General features: G+C 44.0%; 1 protein-coding gene across 1 annotated transcript; it reads left to right on the top strand.

Annotated features, from left to right (window-relative positions):
• The first annotated feature begins 208 nt into the window (after positions 1-208).
• Positions 209-17,329, top strand: pfkma (phosphofructokinase, muscle a). Its single transcript, XM_004558690.4, has 23 exons — positions 209-484; positions 1,989-2,272; positions 3,232-3,305; positions 3,453-3,530; positions 8,005-8,194; positions 8,789-8,954; positions 9,125-9,169; positions 9,492-9,600; positions 9,695-9,790; positions 9,882-9,974; positions 10,708-10,833; positions 10,936-11,000; positions 11,353-11,416; positions 11,524-11,670; positions 12,741-12,811; positions 12,882-12,969; positions 13,083-13,235; positions 13,331-13,495; positions 13,694-13,755; positions 14,276-14,387; positions 14,483-14,582; positions 15,990-16,095; positions 16,185-17,329. The coding sequence occupies exons 2-23, from the start codon at positions 2,182-2,184 to the stop codon at positions 16,324-16,326; spliced, it is 2,343 nt and encodes a 780-aa protein (XP_004558747.2). The 5' UTR covers positions 209-484; positions 1,989-2,181; the 3' UTR covers positions 16,327-17,329.
• The last annotated feature ends 726 nt before the right edge of the window (positions 17,330-18,055 follow it).

Here is an 18,055-nt window from a genome sequence, read left to right as displayed (position 1 = left end):
TATGCTTTTAAATCATGCTGCATAAATAAATAAGAGCATATTTGAAACGTTTTGCTAAAAGACAACTTTTTTTTATATAAGTTAAAAATAAATAAATAAATAAATAAAATCTTTGTTTACCTGAAAGCAAATTCTAACCCGTGCGCTTTTATTTGAGGTATAGACTTCTACTTCCGGGTCACGTTCCTTACATTTTTTTCTTCTTTCCATTCTTCTAAGCGAAACACAAATACCCCCAAAGCACAAATTGGTCCTTTTTGATAATTTTGATTTCTTGTTTTCGGTTTGTCGTTATTGACGACAAAGACAAAAGCCGGCCCTGAATTTTCCTTCTCGCTTTAAAACGAAAAAAAAAAAAAACTCTCTCTCTCTCTCTCTTTTTTTTTTTTTTTTTTTTTTTCATTTTTGGCTCTCAGGAAACAAAAAGCGAGCTGCGCGAACATCGGACCAAACCGCTTTTATTCTGAAACTAACTTCTCCACAGGTATTCTGATTAAAGTTTTGTCGGGTTTGGGGAAAAGTTTTTGTGCCTTTACAGTTTAGCGAGGCTTTATTTGAAGAGCTTTTCTGTTATATAGATGCTTTTGAGAAAACTGATGAGAAATGAATGATGTGCGTATTTTTTATTTATTTAGTTTTCGTTTTTTAAAGCAAAAACTAAAGTCATCAAAAATCAAGTAGTTTAATAAGCATCAGGTGCAACTAAGCATAATGTGAGATGAGATCTGTGACCATGCTGTCTCACTGTGCAGAAAAGCTGTTTGGAGAATTTGCAAGCATGAGCTACTTCTTGTGTGTTTCATGTCCACACTTGTATTGGACCAGTCAGAAACTCTGATTTTATTCCTAAACAGTTTCATCTCTGAGGAATTTATTCATGGGGTTGGGTCTATTGTCTCGCTTGACGACCCACATGTTTCCCTCAACGTGGCATGTTGAATAGAAGCAGCAAAGCACCCCCACGACGGATAACCTCCACCTCCATGCATGTTTTCTTTTGGGGGATTCTGTGTTTGGTGGGGGTCGGGACCCCCCACGTCCTCCAAACACTCAAAAGTGTACTGAGTCATAAAGTCAGATAGCTGGCAGTGGTTTTCTTCTTGCTGCAGATAGTAGAGTCATAAACACTGACCTTCGCTAAGGTGAGAGAGGCCTGAGGGACCCTTTGATGGTCACTTGTTGTTGTCTTGCTTTTGGGGGAACTTTGGTAACTTTGCCTGCTGTTTGTAGACAATGGGTTGGTCTGTCTCAAATATTCCGATTTTTAGGTCATTTTCTGCTCACACACCTATGATTTGTCTTAAAATGATTTTTTTTCTCATAAATTTGAACCTTTATAATATTTCCGTTTAAGGTTTAGCTTTGTATACATTTCAGAACTCCTTTTGTTTTTGCACGATTAAATCTGAGGTAATGTTTGAACATGAATCCTGATTCACTTTTATTATACAAATCAGTAAAAATTTCAGGCTTTCATCTTAAATGATTTTTGAGATATTTATGTTTAAACATTGAGTGATATATACATTCAAACTTTGGACCATAACGTTTTAGGCTCATCAGAGATGGGCGAGCAGGAGGCCCATGATGATCTTAGATGGAGGGGCCCTAATGCCTCTTACTGTGGGCATGTGGAGGGTCTCAGTGCCTTACAAATGTCTTTGTAACCTTTCATAGACTGATTATTTTAAATAAAGCTTCCCCCAGTCACTCAGAAATCCCTGTGATTTTTGTCACAATGTGCTTCTGGTGAGAACTTCTCACCAGAAGTTGTCTAAAGGGCGTCCTTTTGAAAAAAGTCTGTTTACTGAACAGGGCTGTTACCAGTCAGGCCTGGGTGTGTCTTCCAGCTTAGCTAGTCAAATTAAAACAGGTTGGTAGTATTTTGGATTGAGCAGCTAAGTAGGTGTGTGGGTACTTTTTTATTTTTTGTAGTCAAACCGTTTCCTGCCACGTGCAGTGTTTTTCTCTCTTGCTGTTTATTGCAGGTGATCCCTGCACCCGATTATATTTAGTCGAGCTGTGTGAGTGAGCGGTGGAAGGGGGCAGGATCAGGAACAGTAGTCTATAAAACCAGTGGATTTACTCGGGCTCCCATGAGAAGACAGTGAAGGAAGAGCACTCTACTTTTCTTTCCCCCCTCTCATCAAGGCCACCTGTCTGCCCGGTCCCTCTGGAAACATGTCTGAGGACCTCCAACCAACCGTGGACCCCACAAAGATGGGGGTCGGACGATCCATCGCCGTGCTGACGTCAGGAGGAGACGCTCAGGGTAAGCAGAGGAATGAGGCTTTGCTTTATTTTGAGCATAAAATGATTCTCAGTGGAGGGTAGAAGAACGATCAGACAGCATCTTCTCCTGATGTGTCTGATCACTGAATCCCAGCAAGCTGTTGAAGTCCTAGTTTCTCTTTGTCTCGTGGATGCTAATAGAGTATCATTTTATGCTCTCACTGCACAGCATTTTAAATAAGATCAGAAGCCAGAGAATATAAAGGGCTAGCAACATTTTTTCCAGTGCTGAATGACAGCTGTCAGAGGCCGACGGAGTTTTGGCTGCAAGTGCCATTTGAAGTCCAGAACATGATAGGAGGATTACATCTTGGATTAACTCCACCATCAATGCCTAATGTTACACTGCTCGTAATGTCTCAGAGTAGAAGTGTGGTGGGGGTTAAAACTGGATGAACTCAGATTGTTTAAAGGTTCAAGTCCAAGGTGTTATTATCATTGCTTTTATTCAAGTAGAATAATGTGGACTACGTGAGGATCACAGTGAATATGAAACACTAATTAGAAACTTTTCTCTTTCTCTCTATTTTTTGTTTTGCTTCTCCTGTGAATCCTTCTGGAGCTTTATCTGCCTCTTCTTCCCCTTGTGTGTTCCCTTATTTTACATATTTGGAGCTAATCTTAGTGGCAGTGACCTTTTTCTGGTATGGACAAGAGAAACACCCCCACCCACAGCTGCTGTCTATTGAAACAAGAGCTGCAACATGCCAACAGCCACAACACAAAGTCCCACAGTGGCCTTTAGTGTGCCGGACTTCAAGGGCCAAGATTATGCACAAGATGCACTTTTCCCTTATGGCTATTCTTGGCTTGACATGTGCCTGTGTGCACACTAAGTCACTTAAAGGTTAAGATAAGGCCCGACAGTGTTCGGGTGATATTTGATAGAAAGTTTGAAATGTTCAGTCATCACAGATCAGATCATTTGTGTGTTTTTAGGCATGAATGCAGCCGTGAGAGCCACAGTCAGAGTCGGCATCTACACTGGAGCCAAAGTCTACTTTGTCCATGAGGTATTTGAGCGGCATACAGGTGACATGTTGGCATCAGAATACAGCAATTAAATATAAGATGGAGACACATAGGAGAGAGTTTCCTGTTAAAGTCATGACAGAGGCCATCAGCTCAGGCCTGACGGTGTATGTTGTCATGTGTTGTAGGGCTACCAGGGCCTGGTGGATGGAGGAGAAAACATTTGTCTCGCTACATGGGAGAGTGTGTCTATGATGCTTCAGCTGGTGAGTGATATACAGCTGAATAAAGACCCGTATTTATTGTACCATGGAGAAGACTATTAAAAATGCCTTTTTTAATATATATTGTAGGCTCATTTCTATGTTAAGGATTAATATTTAAAGAGTCACCCTTGACAAAGAAATCAACAATTAACAGGCCAAAATTCATTCTGATCGGTTCATCTTTTGTCAGTTTTTAGGATCCTAAGTCCATCCATCCATCCATCTTCATCCGCTTTGTCCGGGGCCGGGTCGCGGGGGCAGCAGCCTAAGCAAAGAGGCCCAGACCTCCCTCTCCCCAGCCACCTCCTCCAGCTTATCCGGGGGAATACCAAGGCGTTCCCAGGCCAGCCGAGAGATATAATCTCTCCAGCGTGTCCTGGGTCTGCCCCGGGGCCTCCTCCCGGTGGGACATGCCTGGAACACCTCACCCAGGAGGCGCCCAGGGGGCATCCTTGTCAGATGCCCGAACCACCTCAGCTGGCTCCTTTCGATGTGGAGCAGCAGCTGCTCTACTCTGAGCCCCTCCCGGATGGCCGAACTTCTCACCCTATCTCCAAGGGAGAGGCCAGCCACCCTTCGGAGGAAGCTCATTTCTGCCGCTTGTATCCGCGATCTCGTTCTTTCGGTCACTACCCACAGCTCGTGGCCATAGGTGAGGGTAGGGACGTAGATCGACCGGTAAATTGAGAGCTTCGCTTTTACACTCAGCTCCCTCTTCACCACGACGGACCGGTGCAGCGTCCGCATTACTGCAGCTGCAGCCCCAATCCGTCTGTCGATCTCCGGCTCCCTTCTCCCATCACTCGCGAACAAGACCCCGAGATACTTGAACTCCTCCACTTGGGGCAGGAACTCATCCCCGACCCGGAGTGGGCACTCCACCCTTTTCCGGCTGAGAACCATGGCCTCAGATTTGGAGGTGCTGATCGTCATTCCCGCTGCTTCACACTCGGCTGCGAACCGTTCCAGTGCGAGCTGGAGGCCTTCACCCGATGAAGCCAACAGAACCACATCATCTGCAAAAATCAGAGATGAGATTCTGAGGCCACCAAAGCGAAAGCCCTCCGCCACTTGGCTGCGCCTAGAAATCCTGTCCATAAAAATTATGAACAGAACCGGAGACAAAGGGCAGCCCTGGCGGAGCCCATCACCCACCGGGAACGAGTCCGACTTATTGCCGGCAATGCGAACCAAGCTCTTGCAACGGTTGTATAGGGATCGAATGGCCCGTAGCAATGGGCCAGACACCCCATATTCCCGCAACACCTCCCACAGGACACCCCGAGGGACACGGTCGAATGCCTTCTCCAAGTCCACAAAACACATGTAGACTGGTTGGGCAAACTCCCATGCACCCTCAAGTATCCTGGAGAGGATAAAGAGCTGGTCCAGTGTTCCGCGACCAGGACGAAAACCACATTGTTCCTCCTGTATCCGAGGTTCGACTAACGGACGAACTCTCCTTTCCAGCACCCTGGCATAGACTTTCCCAGGGAGGCTGAGGAGTGTGATCCCCCTGTAGTTGGAACACACCCTCCGGTCCCCTTTCTTAAAGATGGGGACCACCACCCCGGTCTGCCAGTCCACAGGTACTGCCCCTGATCTCCACGCAACATTGCAGAGGCGTGTCAACCAGGACAGCCCTACAACGTCCAGAGCCTTCAGGAACTTGGGGCGGACCTCATCAACACCAGGGGCTCTGCCACCAAGGAGTTGTTTAACTGCCTCAGTGACCTCGCCCCCGGAAATTGGCGGGTCATTCCCCTCATCCCCAGACTCTGCTTCCTCCTCGGAAGACGTGTCAGTGGGATTAAGGAGGTCCTCGAAGTATTCCTTCCACCGCCTGACAATTTTCTCAGTCGACGTCAGCAGCGCTCCGCCAGCACTATACACAGTGCAGGTAGAGCACCGCTTTCCCCTCCTGAGACGTCTGACGGTTTGCCAGAATCTCTTCGAGGCAGTCCGAAAGTCTTTTTCCATGGCCTCTCCGAACTCCTCCCACACCCGAGTTTTTGCTTCAGCCACTGCCCGAGCCGCATTCCGCTTGGCCTGTCGATACCTGTCGGCTGCCTCCGGAGTCCCACAGGCTAACCAAGCCCGATAGGACTCCTTCTTCAGCCTGGTGGCTCCCTTCACCTCTGGTGTCCACCATTTGGTTCGGGGATTACCACCACGGCAGGCACCAACCACCTTGCGGCCGCAGCTCAATGCAGCAGCTTCGGCAATGGAGACGCTGAACATGGTCCATTCGGACTCAATGTCCCCAGTCTCCCTCGGAATGCTGTTGAAGCTCTGCCGGAGGTGTGCGTTGAAGATCTCGCGGACTGGGGCCTCTGCTAGACGTTCCCAGTACACCCTCACTACGCGTTTAGGTGCACCAGGTCTGTCCAGCGTCTTCCCCCGCCACCTGATCCAACTCACCACCAGGTGGTGATCAGTTGACAGCTCAGCCCCTCTCTTTACCCGAGTGTCCAGAACATATGGTCGCAGGTCTGCTGATACGATTACAAAATCGATCATCGACCTACGGCCTAGAGCGTCCTGGTGCCACGTGCACTTATGGACACTCTTATGTTCGAACAGGGTGTTCGTTATGGCCAAACTGTGATTAGCACAGAAGTCCAATAACAAAGCACCGCTCGGGTTCAGATCAGGGAGGCCGTTCCTCCCAATCACGCCCCTCCAGGTCTTGCTGTCGTTACCCACGTGAGCATTGAAGTCTCCCAGCAGGACAACAGAGTCTCCAGGTGGAGCACCCTCCAGCACCCCGCCCAGGGACTCTAAGAAGGCTGGGTACTCTGAACTGCCACTTGGCGCATACGCGCAGATGACAGTCAGGACCCGTTCCCCGACCCTAAGGCGCAGGGAACAAACCCTCTCGTCCACCGGGAAAAACCCCAACGTACCAGCAGCAAGCCGAGGGGATACTAGGATACCCACCCCAGCCCGCCGCCTCTCACCAGGGGCAACTCCAGACTGAGACAGAGTCCAGCCCCTCTCCAGGAGACTGGTTCCAGAGCCCGAGCCATGTGTAGAGGTAAGCCCGACTATATCTAGCCGGTACCTCTCAACCTCACGCACTAACTCAGGCTCCTTCCCCACCAGAGAGGTGACATTCCATGTCCCTATTGCCAGTCTTGGCAGCCAGGGGTCAGTCCGCTAGGGCCTCCGCTCCTGGCCGCCACCCGGCACACAATGCACCCGACCCCTATGGCGCCTCCTGCGGGTGGTGGGCCTGCGGGAGGATGGGCCCATGTCTCCTCTTCGGGCTGTGCCCGGCCGGGCCCCATGGACTAAGGCCCGGCCACCAGACGCTCGCCCTCGGGCACCCTCCCCGGGCCTGGCTCCAGGGCGGGGCCCTGGTAACCCTATCCCGGGCAGGGTAAACTGTTCCCTCGGTGTCTTTTTCATAAGGGTCTTATGAATCGCTCGTTGTCTGGTCCCTCACCCAGGGCCAATTTGCCATGGGAGACCCTACCAGGGGGCAAAAGCCCCCAGACAACATAGCCCCTGGGATCCCTGTGACACACAAACCCCTCCACCACGATAAGGTAGCGATTCCAGGAGGGGAGGATCCTAAGTTGAGTTTCTAATTACAATCAATGTTTATGCTGATAACAAAAGGAAGCAGATACATACCTAAAAAATGAAGGAGGGAGTTTGTCAGCCTCAGTCTGACTAATCTGCAAAACACTGCATCTACAAATTGTGGAAAAATGTTCCAGCAGCTACAATCCTATGTCAGACAAGAGCGGGACAACTTTCCTCTCCCAGAGGTTCCCCAGCTGGTCTCAGTTCCCAGATGTTTGCAGACTGTTGTTAAAATAAGAGGGAATGCCACACAGTGGTAAACTTGATCCTGTCCCAACTTTTCTGACATGCTTTGCTGTCATCAAATTCAAAATGAGCTAATATTTTTCTTAAAATATAAAATTTTCCCACTTTAAACATCTGATATATTTTCTGTGTTCTATTGTGAATAAAATATGCATTTATGAGATTTTCTAATCAGTGGATTCTGTTTTTATTTACCTTTTTTTGCAGCATCGCAACTTCTATGGAAGTGGGTTTGTGGTAACAAATGGATGCTTCTGTAAATGCTTCTGATATCACAACAAGCTGAGTGATGACATTAAACAAGTGACTCTGCCCTGTGATTTAAGGATCGTGGTAATACTGAACGGCATCATTCATAGTTATTTGTCTAAATACAGCAGTCTGGCAAGGAGTGACACACTGACATTTATGAAGTGTGTGTGAATGGCAGCAGAGGCTGCGGCAGATTTCTAAGATATCGTCTTTACTCGTGATGCAACCTCACTCCATGGGAATCCAGGCCACCCTAATGAGCTGTTATAAAGCTGACCCGATGATATCTAACTGTTATGGAAAACACTGTTGGGTTAATTGTCTGTCAATGCTGCATTAACGTTTTCAAAGCCAGTTATAAAAGCTTCTCCTCTTCCTGTGTTAGGGTGGTACTGTCATCGGCAGCGCTCGCTGCAAGGACTTCAGAACCAGAGATGGTCGTATGAAGGCCGCCTGCAACCTGGTGAAGCTGGGCATCACCAACCTGTGTGTAATCGGTGGAGACGGCAGTCTGACGGGAGCCAACGAGTTCAGGACCGAGTGGAGCGGGCTGCTGGTTGATCTGGTCCGAGCAGGTAAAGAGACAAACGAGGCTGCGAGAATCGTGAATGTGTCAAATCTTTCAGCCTCGTCTTTTTGTGTCTGACTAAATCTGTCTGTCCTCGTCTCTCTTCCAAGATTAGCTTCTAATTCATCACAAAAAGACGGGGTAGGGGAAAATAATGAAAAGCATGTGCATTCACTAGGAATATACAGTGGTGTGCTTTGTTTTGACCACTAAAAACTAAATTTGGGGACGTTTCCAAAATGCTGCATAAAGTTTAAATTTATAAGTTAAAGCCTCAGTTACACAACTCATACAAGCTCCAGTAAGGGCTAAATAACTGAATTTTACATTTTTTTCCACTCACTATGTGGTTGGCAATAAGCATTTTACCCTAGCAACCAGTAGATACCAAGGGGTTGACAACCAGTCTCTAGGCCTGTGCGTCTGAGGCTGCAAGAAAGAAAGATAAGAATAAACTTTATTGTTCCACTTGGAAATTTGTCTTGGACAAACGGCGCTAAACATAGCTGCATTCGCCTAATGAAAACCATGAAAATTAAAAAGGGGGATAAAAACAAACAAACCAATGTTTGTATCATCAGATTATGTATCATGTCTGCAGGTAAGATCACTGAGGAAGAAGCTAAGAAATCGTCCCACCTCAATATTGTTGGCATGGTCGGCTCAATCGACAATGACTTCTGCGGCACTGACATGACCATCGGTACTGACTCGGCACTGCACCGCATCATTGAGGTGGTGGATGCCATCACCACGACTGCACAGAGGTCAGACCCCACTGTGCATTCAAAAAGTGAATCTGTCAACCAAATTAATAGTTTGCACATATGTACAGGTAGAAAACTCTAGAAAAAAATGGACGTATCGCCTTTCTTATGCCTGTCAGTTTATAGTGGATATACTGATTCTGCATATTCATTTTTTTCAAAATCCACAGCCACCAGAGGACATTTATCCTGGAAGTGATGGGCAGACACTGTGGGTCAGTACTCTATCTGTGTGTGTGTCATTAGACTGAGAGACTATTATATTTGCGTGACTTATTTATTCTCATTCATGTGTGCAACAAGTAGTTACAGTGCATAACATAACGAACTCTCTCCAGTTACAGTCTTCTTATTAATATGATGCTGGTGCACAAATGACCTGAATGCCTCTGTATTGTTTGTGTCAGTGGACTGGTGGGATCTTGTGACTGTCAAAGAGGTTTTGTGATTTAAAAGTACAGCCGAAAAAACATGTTCCTGTGGCTACGTCTATGAATCAGGCTGCTTAACCGTTTGTGTTTGCACACATGCGTGCAGTTACCTGGCCCTGGTGACGGCTCTCGCCTGTGGAGCTGACTGGGTGTTCATTCCCGAGATGCCGCCAGATGATGGCTGGGAGGACCACTTGTGCAGGAGGCTGTCAGACGTAAGTGTTTCTTCATTTGAAGATACCCACATCCTCTCTTTGCATGCATATTTGTACTTTTATCTCTGTTATTATTATTATTTTTTTACTTTAGCAAAGAGCCCGTGGATCTCGACTAAATGTGATCATTGTGGCCGAGGGCGCGATGTGCAAGGATGGCAAACCGATTACATCTGACCAGATCAAAAAGGTAAGCTGTATGGTTCTTACTATTGTGCGAGTATTATTGTAAGCTATGCTGACAGTATACTGAACAAAGAGCTGGATTTGTTTGTGTCCAGTTGGTAACTGACAGACTCGGCTTTGATACCCGCACCACTGTTCTTGGACACGTGCAGAGAGGAGGAACACCCTCTGCCTTCGACAGAATCCTGGTGAGTGTCCCAGTAAAACGCAGAGTAGAATCCACACAGTACACAGCTCTACTTCTGCCTCTACTGAGGCTCCTGACTCCTGAGGAGTGTACTATGAAGTAAGAATTAATGGAGTAGTAAACCATAATGAGCTAAAAGTCTGAGTTTCTTTAAAAAAGTAGCTTTTAAATGGCTAAATCACCATGGTAACTTACCTTGAACACCTGGTCTGGAGAAGGTTTAAAATCCTCTGGAAATGCAACATTTTTAATACATTTCTTTTATTTACAGCATATAAAGCAGGATATAGAGTCTCTGCTAGGAGAACCTGTTTTATATGTACAAGTTGTACAGAGGGTGCAGTCTGCAATAAAATAAACTTGAATTATTTTACTCCTCTGTGCACTAAATCACCACATTAACAGTTTTCTGCAGCATTAATTTCCTGTCTTATTTGTAACAGTGTGTTTACATTTTACTGTAATATTTTATCTTTTTATCTTTATATATTTGTAGTCACCATTTCATTATCATCATCTGATAACATCTGTGAGTGGAGTAGGTGACGCTCATAGGGATCATTTTATACAGAAGAGTCATATAATCCGCGAAGCACCTGTTTTTATTAGATGCGCATGAACGAAGCCTGAAGGGCTGAACTGGGTCAAGAAAGCTAACGGAAAGAAAGCCTAGCTGTGTTGAACTTTCTTCGTAGTACACCCTCTGGTGAACTGGCTCTGTTGGTTTCCTCTAGGGCAGCAGGATGGGAGTGGAGGCGGTGATGGCATTGCTGGAGGCCACCCCAGACACTCCCGCCTGTGTGGTCACCCTGTCGGGGAATCAAGCCGTCAGATTGCCGCTCATGGAGTGCGTGCAAGTGGTACGTCAGAGTATTTTCACCCAAGGAAAAAGATGATTAGTGTGTTGCTTTGCCTGTTCTGAGGGATATCCACTAACACTACAATGACTTTACGCTTTACAGACAAAAGAAGTGACTGCTGCCATGGCTCAGGGCAGATTTGACGATGCCATCAAGCTCAGAGGAAAGTACGTGTTTCACAGAGAGTATTAGCAATAAAACATTTAAGTGATCGACTAACTTTGCATAACTATGGAGCCTGAATTGTGCAGCTTCAGGCTCTGCCAATGTCATCTGCTCTGTGGGCTGAACAAATTAGACATTAGATGGCACATGCAATCAATTAAAAAACTTTAAAGTAAAACTTGCAATACCATTTAAATATTAAGTAATGCCTAATAACAAAAAGGAAAAATCATTAAAATACTGACTACAATAATTTTATATTGTTTATTCTGACTAAACACTGTAAAAGTCTAACAGCTGAGCCGTATTTTTAATCTAGCTAATAACCCACTAACCCTCCTTTATGATGTGTAGGAGTTTTGAAAACAACTGGAATATGTACAAGCTGCTGGCTCACATCAATCCTCCAGATACTAAGGTGAGCGACCTTCACCTTCTAAACCAGACTCGTCCTGACTCCCTGTTGTTACTGAATCATGTTTAAGGACCTTCAGCTGTCTCATTGTGTCCATCTGTCGCTGGCAGAGTAACATCAATGTGGCCATTATGAATATCGGCGCCCCCTGTGCTGGTATGAACGCTGCCGTGCGTGCAGCGGTGAGGATGGGCATCATCCAGGGTCACTCCATGCTGGCAGTCCATGAAGGTTTCGACGGTCTGGCTCAAGGACAGGTAATAATTTTTTTTGGTAATCTGTTATCCTTTTAAACCAGAGAACCAGTGTCACATGTGCAAGAATCTTCTTCCTACTTCGGTTACGAAGACTAGAACTGCTTTTTGTTGCCTCTGGTGTTTTGTTCCCTGTCAGATCAAAAAATATGAGCATAAAACATCCATCAAACAGCGACGACAACTGTTATGTTATCACACGTGGTGGTCACAATGGCAAGATATTAAGTATGAATGGCGACATACATGCAAGACATAAAAAGGCTAACAAAGCACTGAAAACACATGTTAGAAGAAAGATCAATGTGTACTTTAATGAGCACCACCAAACTGGGAGGTGGTTCCACAGAAGAGGGCCTGAAAACTAAGGGCTCGGCCTCCCATTCTACTTTTAAATACTCCAAGAATCACAAATAAGCCCCCAGTCTGAGAATAAACTGCTCTTGTAGGATAATTATGGGGCCTGATTATGTATGTGAAGAGAAGGATTTAAAAAAATATCCCTACATTGTTGTTGTTGTTGTTAACTGCTGTTATTAACAACCAGTGTTCTTGCTTGTAGCATCAGAGAGAGAGAGAAGTTGCTGTGGTGAAGTTGTTGACTGGACTCAGTGTGTGTGTGTGCGTGTGTGTGTGTGTGTGTGTGCGCGTGTGTGCGTGTGTGTGTGTGTGTGTGTGTGTGTGTGTGTGTGTGTGCGCGTGTGTGCGTGTGCGTGTGTGTGTGTGTGTGTGGCATTAGTTGGTTCAGTTGTTGTTCAGTTGATTAGCTCAGAATTTATATTGGGAGCAATATAAACGCCCCTGTACCCATGAAATTGGAGCTATTCCCATTGAAGCCCTTTTTGCATCTATGTGTCACGTAAAGAAAAACAAAACAAAAACGGGCCTTTCAAAATAAAAGACCTCTGCTTCTCTTCTGTTTTTATTGGGTGGGGTCAAATGCAGATACATGCTTTCAAATAATTCAAGTAAGTCATTGCTTTCATGTGTGAGTACTGTACTTTGTCTTCCAATAGTTATAAGTGTTTTACTTTTATTATATAAGCTCAGTTAGATCTTCCTGTTCACTACAGATCGAGCCCATTATCTGGACTTCTGTGAGTGGCTGGACTGGAAAAGGAGGTTCAATGTTGGGCACCAAGAGGTAAAAATATGCATTTTTGTTTCTTTGATTTTATATTTGGAAAATAAACATGTATCCTGTATTCCCGAAGAACTCTTCCAGGCAAAAGGTTGGAGGAGATCAGCCAGAACATCGCCAAATTCAACATCCACGCTTTGGTGATCATTGGTGGCTTTGAGGTAAGAAGTGGCAGAAGGCTTTGTTTCTCTTCTGCTCATTCAAAGTGAGCAGAAGTTCCTGAAACTAGAAGCACAGAAAAAAAAATGAATCTGCGTCTCCTCTTTTGCTGCAGGCATATGTTGGAGGCCTTGAGCTGGTGCAGGCTAGGGAGAAATATGAGGAAATGTGCATTCCCATTGTGGTTATCCCTGCCACCGTATCCAACAACGTCCCTGGCTCTGACTTTAGCATCGGCGCTGACACTGCCCTGAACACCATCACCTCCGTTAGTGGCTGAACAGCAAATATATATGCACATGCACAAACATAAATTAAAAAGGAAGCAGTTTATCTTTTACTTTCTGGTTTGTTTCTCTGCAGACCTGTGACAGGATCAAGCAGTCTGCAGCAGGCACCAAGCGCCGCGTGTTTATCGTTGAGACTATGGGTGGATACTGTGGCTACTTAGCCACCATGGCAGGTCTGGCTGCTGGGGCTGATGCCGCTTACATCTTTGAGGAAAAATTCGACATTAAAGATCTGGAGGTGAGCTGAAAGTCGGTGAAGAAGAGGGCATGGCCATCAAGTGTGAGTTCATTGCTTGAAGTGACTGTCTTAAGAGGGCAGTTTCTTCCTGAGGACAGAAACATAATGAATTCGTTGTGTTGCACTCTTTTGGTTTCAGTTTTCTGTCTTTAAAGTTTATGGAGTCTGAAAAGTAATTAGGTGAACTTTTGCTCACAGGCGAACGTCCAGCACATGGTGGAGAAGATGAAGACAACAGTGAAGAGAGGTCTGGTGCTCAGGTAGGTTTTGTTCTGGCAGGGAAAAGAAATGAAGTGCAACAGGAAGAAGGTAAATACCTGGTATAAAACCAGTAATCTGGTTAACTGCTACTGAGTAAATCTTCGGAATATCCAGTTGTTGTAACCCTCTAGTCATTGTGAATCACTGATTTAGCAGAGCATCAATCACAAACTCACAGCGAGTGCTTCAATTTTCTGTAGTACAAACACCAAAAACTCAGGATATTCAAAACAATAAGAACCCAGGAGACGAGTTCTTTTATACAACAGGCAATTTTAACTGAAAGCATGTCATTTCAAAATAGGAAAGTGACGGTTTAAATAATAAAACTAGTAAAGAATTTTATTTATCTGCTCTAGTTTGATTGGCTCACTGTCATAGTTGAATTCAAATGAGCCATTATTACACCTTTACAATGTCTGCTGTGAACAGGACCCATAATTCATGCTCTGAAACCAGATAAAGTGTCCATTTATTTTCAGGCAACAGCAGAATAATTTACTGTTCATTGTTCAAAAGGAATGAAAGCTGCAATTCCAACTACACGACTGATTTCATCTTCAACCTGTACTCAGAGGAGGGAAAAGGCATCTTTGACTGCCGTAAGAATGTCCTTGGACACATGCAGCAGGTGTGTTCATGAGGGGAAATGTCCAAACGCAATAATTGGTTTGCTCCTCATTTTTCTGTGATTTATTCTAACTGCGTGTCCTCTACCAACTGCAGGGCGGCACTCCTACACCCTTCGACAGAAACTTTGGCACAAAGATGGGTGCCAAGGCAGTTCTGTGGCTTACTGACAAACTGAAGGAGTGCTATAGGCATGGTATGTGCACTTAAAGCCAAACTCTGTGTTATATATGATGAAATATGCCGTTGTTTAAAGTTTTGAAGTAAAGTTTCTTGAATCTGATATATTTATATGTAGAGTTAATTTCATGTTGTAAAGTCATAGCAAAGAAAAAGTACACCTTCTGTCAGTTATAAGTCTGTACATATCAAAATTAACCTTAAAATTTGGTTAATAAAACATACGATAAACAGCAACTCATGACCTGTTACATCATCTTGGGATTTATTTGACAAATGTGTGAAAAAGAAGGTAAATAGCAGCCAGTTGCTGCCAATCTTGCACTTGATTAACTGATCATCTTTAAGTGTGAGCACTTCTATAAAAGCAGAGCTTTTGGCAGTTTTCTGCTCTGCAGCATTCAAATGTGTGTTAACATGACGCCAAGGAGGAAAGACATCAGCAGAGCTGTTAGAGGAGCAACTGCTGCTGCCCATCAGTCAGATAAAGTCCATCATTCTACAGTGAGGATTGCTCTCCAGTGGAGATCACTCAGAAAAGCTCCCAGTATTTCCATGAGTGGATGTTCCAGCAAATTCACCCCAAGGTCAGACCATGCAATCCTCAGAGAAACTGCAAAAAACCCAAGTGCTACATTTCAGACTCTATAGGCCTCAGTTAGCACGTTAAATGATGACTTGGATTTGCAAAATTGCTTCTAAACAAACCACAAAACCCCTAGAACAATGTCCTTTTGAAAGACATGACCAAAGAGGGAGATATTTGGCCAAGAGACACTTCATATCAGCGGTCAAGCACGGTGGTGATTTCAGCTTGTTTTGCAGCCACAGGATCAGGGCACCTCTCTATTGAAGTATTCTACAGTTAAATGTGAGGCCATCTGTGTGACAGCTAAAGCTGGGCTGAAACTAGCTCGCACAACAGGACAATGATCTCAGTCACACCAGCTAATCTACAACACAATAGCTGGAAAAGAAAAGAATCAAGGTGGTGCAATAGTCTAGTCAAGGTCCAGAGCTGCCATAAATATGTGGACATTAGAAAGACTGATACAGTGATACATAAAACTGCTGTACAACGGGGTGAGCTTTAGTTTTTCAAACAATGCTTCTGCTTTTTAATTTAGTTTTGGTTAAATAAACAATGAAACTGTGAAATTGTTCACAGAAACTGAAAAGGGGGCTGTTTTTAAAGCTGCTGAAGACCAGATGATTGTTTTTACGTTCAATGCTCTAATATGTAAAAGCTTCCAAGTGGCCGAGCCAAACATTGACAACAATCGTGTAGCAGATCTACGTCATGTTTTGTCATTCTAAATGTACATTTTTCATACATAATCATATGTTATGAATATTCCTTTCAGTAAGTCATGTGGAATGTGAATCATGAATTAGTTAATCAGTTTGTCTTTGGGGCTTTTAGGTCGTATCTTTGCTAACACAGCAGACTCCGCTTGCGTGCTGGGAATGAGAAAAAGGGCACTCACCTTCCAACCTCTCGCTGAATTGAAGGAAGACACAGATTTTGAGTATGATATATATTTTCGAGCTCACATGTTGTAAGAATATAAGTACAATAACAAGCATCCGAGTGAATGATCCCTCCCATCTGTTGCAGGCGCCGCATCCCTAAGATACAGTGGTGGCTGAAAATCAGGCCCATCATGAAGATCTTGGCTAAATATGACATCAAACTGGACACCTCTGAACACGCCGACTTGGAGCATGTGATCAAGAAGAGTAGCTTTCTTGGGAAGTAGACGCCATCTGCTCCCTGTTAGTACGCAGTTGGACAGGGGGATTTTGTTCTTTTCCATAAACAAACTTATGTTTTCTTGTTTAACCATCTGTCTGCCTCAGTAAAAGAGCTGCTATCTTTCCTGTCCTGATTGTTTGCTTCCTCTTTGTAGCCCTCCTCATCCTGAAAAGCTTTTCCTGAATACACAGTGCAGAAGAAAACAAGCCATTAAAGATGACTGATAATCCCCCCAAAACACTGTGTTGTTGGTGATTAATGCCAATTAATGTGATCTGTCCAGAGAAACTAGCAGACTAATTTTTAATTTACACTCTATTTTGGAAATGGTGTCTGATCAAAACCCATACAGCGAACACAGTGATTAAAAGTTTACATATTTAGCAACTGCGTGACCTGATGATCATCTAGACGTCATTTAGTGTTTTTGTTTTGTTTTTCCTTGTAGCCATAGTAAATTGTACCCGTTACACCTATACGTATGAATTTTAGGTCACTGGAAGCGCTGATATAATTACACCTAATGCATCTGAATTAGTAAGCCTCAATCACAAATCTTTAGAAAACGTCCTTTACTCCAAGAGGTTCTTGCCCCCGAAAATTTTGAACCCCAATTGAAAACCATTGATGTCTGGTAAAAGCAGCCAGCTTTAATAACGTGATCCATCGGTACACATTCAGCCTCCTTTTCTTTATCCTGATTTTGAACAATACTTGAGCTGGGTGCAGCTAAAGATGGACTCATAGCGATCTGTTTAAATATCCTCTGCACATATTCAAACACAGATATATTATTCTCTGAATAAGCTCTGTTTGTATGGGTTTGTCATAAAAATAAATGTATGTAGAAAAAGCCATAACAAAAAGAGATTACCTATGTTTAACGAAGAACTGTGACTACAACTGAAGCAGCCTTTGTTTTGTTTTATTTGTTTTCAATAAATTTTGGTAAATTTTCTGGTAACAAATGTTATAACATGTTAATAAAAGCTTTGTTTACTGACTTATTCTTTTGAGGCACTTACTAATTTATGGTTTTGCTGAAATTCCCATATCGCTGTGATGATACGTAGACTTGAAAAGAACAAATTTATATAGTGATTTATAGAACCCTGGCCTACTCGCTCGCCACTTTTTTAAGTACACACATTTAACTGCTTTTTAACATAAATAGCTAATCAGCCAGAGAAGCAACTTTAACCTCCTAAGACTTGAGCTCTTCCATGGCATGCATTTTTAATATTTCTTTGATATTTGGGCATATTGGGACCTCATGAATGTAAAAACAAAGAATTGCCAGATCTTTTTTTTTAACCTCATTTTTATTTCTGACAAAAATGAGATCCACATATGAGGACATTTGTTTTAAATTTTGATAGAACAGTGGCAGTAGAATGTCCTCCTAAGTGGATATCAGGCACTTGTAGAGAAATATTAGTGTTTTTAGGTCTAGACAATCCAAAATGTGATGTCCACATATGTGGACACAAGGTCCTAGGAGGTTAAATGTGATGTGGTTGTTTGTGTGGGGCTGTGTATGTCAAGAATTGCTGATCACATTTCTATGGTTTCCAGATAATGGTCTGAAAAAGAGAAAATATAAGTGAGCAGCAGTTCCCTGTGTGAAACTGCTTTGTTGATGTCAGAGGAGAATGGGCGCTTTGAGCTGATAGGAAGGCAACAGTCACTCAAATAACTATAAGTTAAAACCCAAATATGTGAAAGAGCATCTC

The sequence above is a fragment of the Maylandia zebra genome, linkage group LG20 (genome assembly GCF_041146795.1).
Source record: "Maylandia zebra isolate NMK-2024a linkage group LG20, Mzebra_GT3a, whole genome shotgun sequence".
Classification (NCBI taxonomy): Eukaryota; Metazoa; Chordata; class Actinopteri; order Cichliformes; family Cichlidae; genus Maylandia; species Maylandia zebra.
Note: the sequence above shows the minus strand (reverse complement) of the source record. Positions and strands in the feature narration are given on the sequence as shown.

Bases quoted from the DNA above. Each gene is read 5' to 3' on its own strand.
- pfkma (XM_004558690.4), top strand. From the start codon at position 2,182: ATGTCTGAGGACCTCCAACCAACCGTGGACCCCACAAAGATGGGGGTC. The intron at 9,791-9,881 runs GTAAGCTGTATG...GTTTGTGTCCAG, and splicing joins CATCTGACCAGATCAAAAAG to TTGGTAACTGACAGACTCGG. The intron at 12,970-13,082 runs GTAAGAAGTGGC...CTTTTGCTGCAG, and splicing joins TGATCATTGGTGGCTTTGAG to GCATATGTTGGAGGCCTTGA.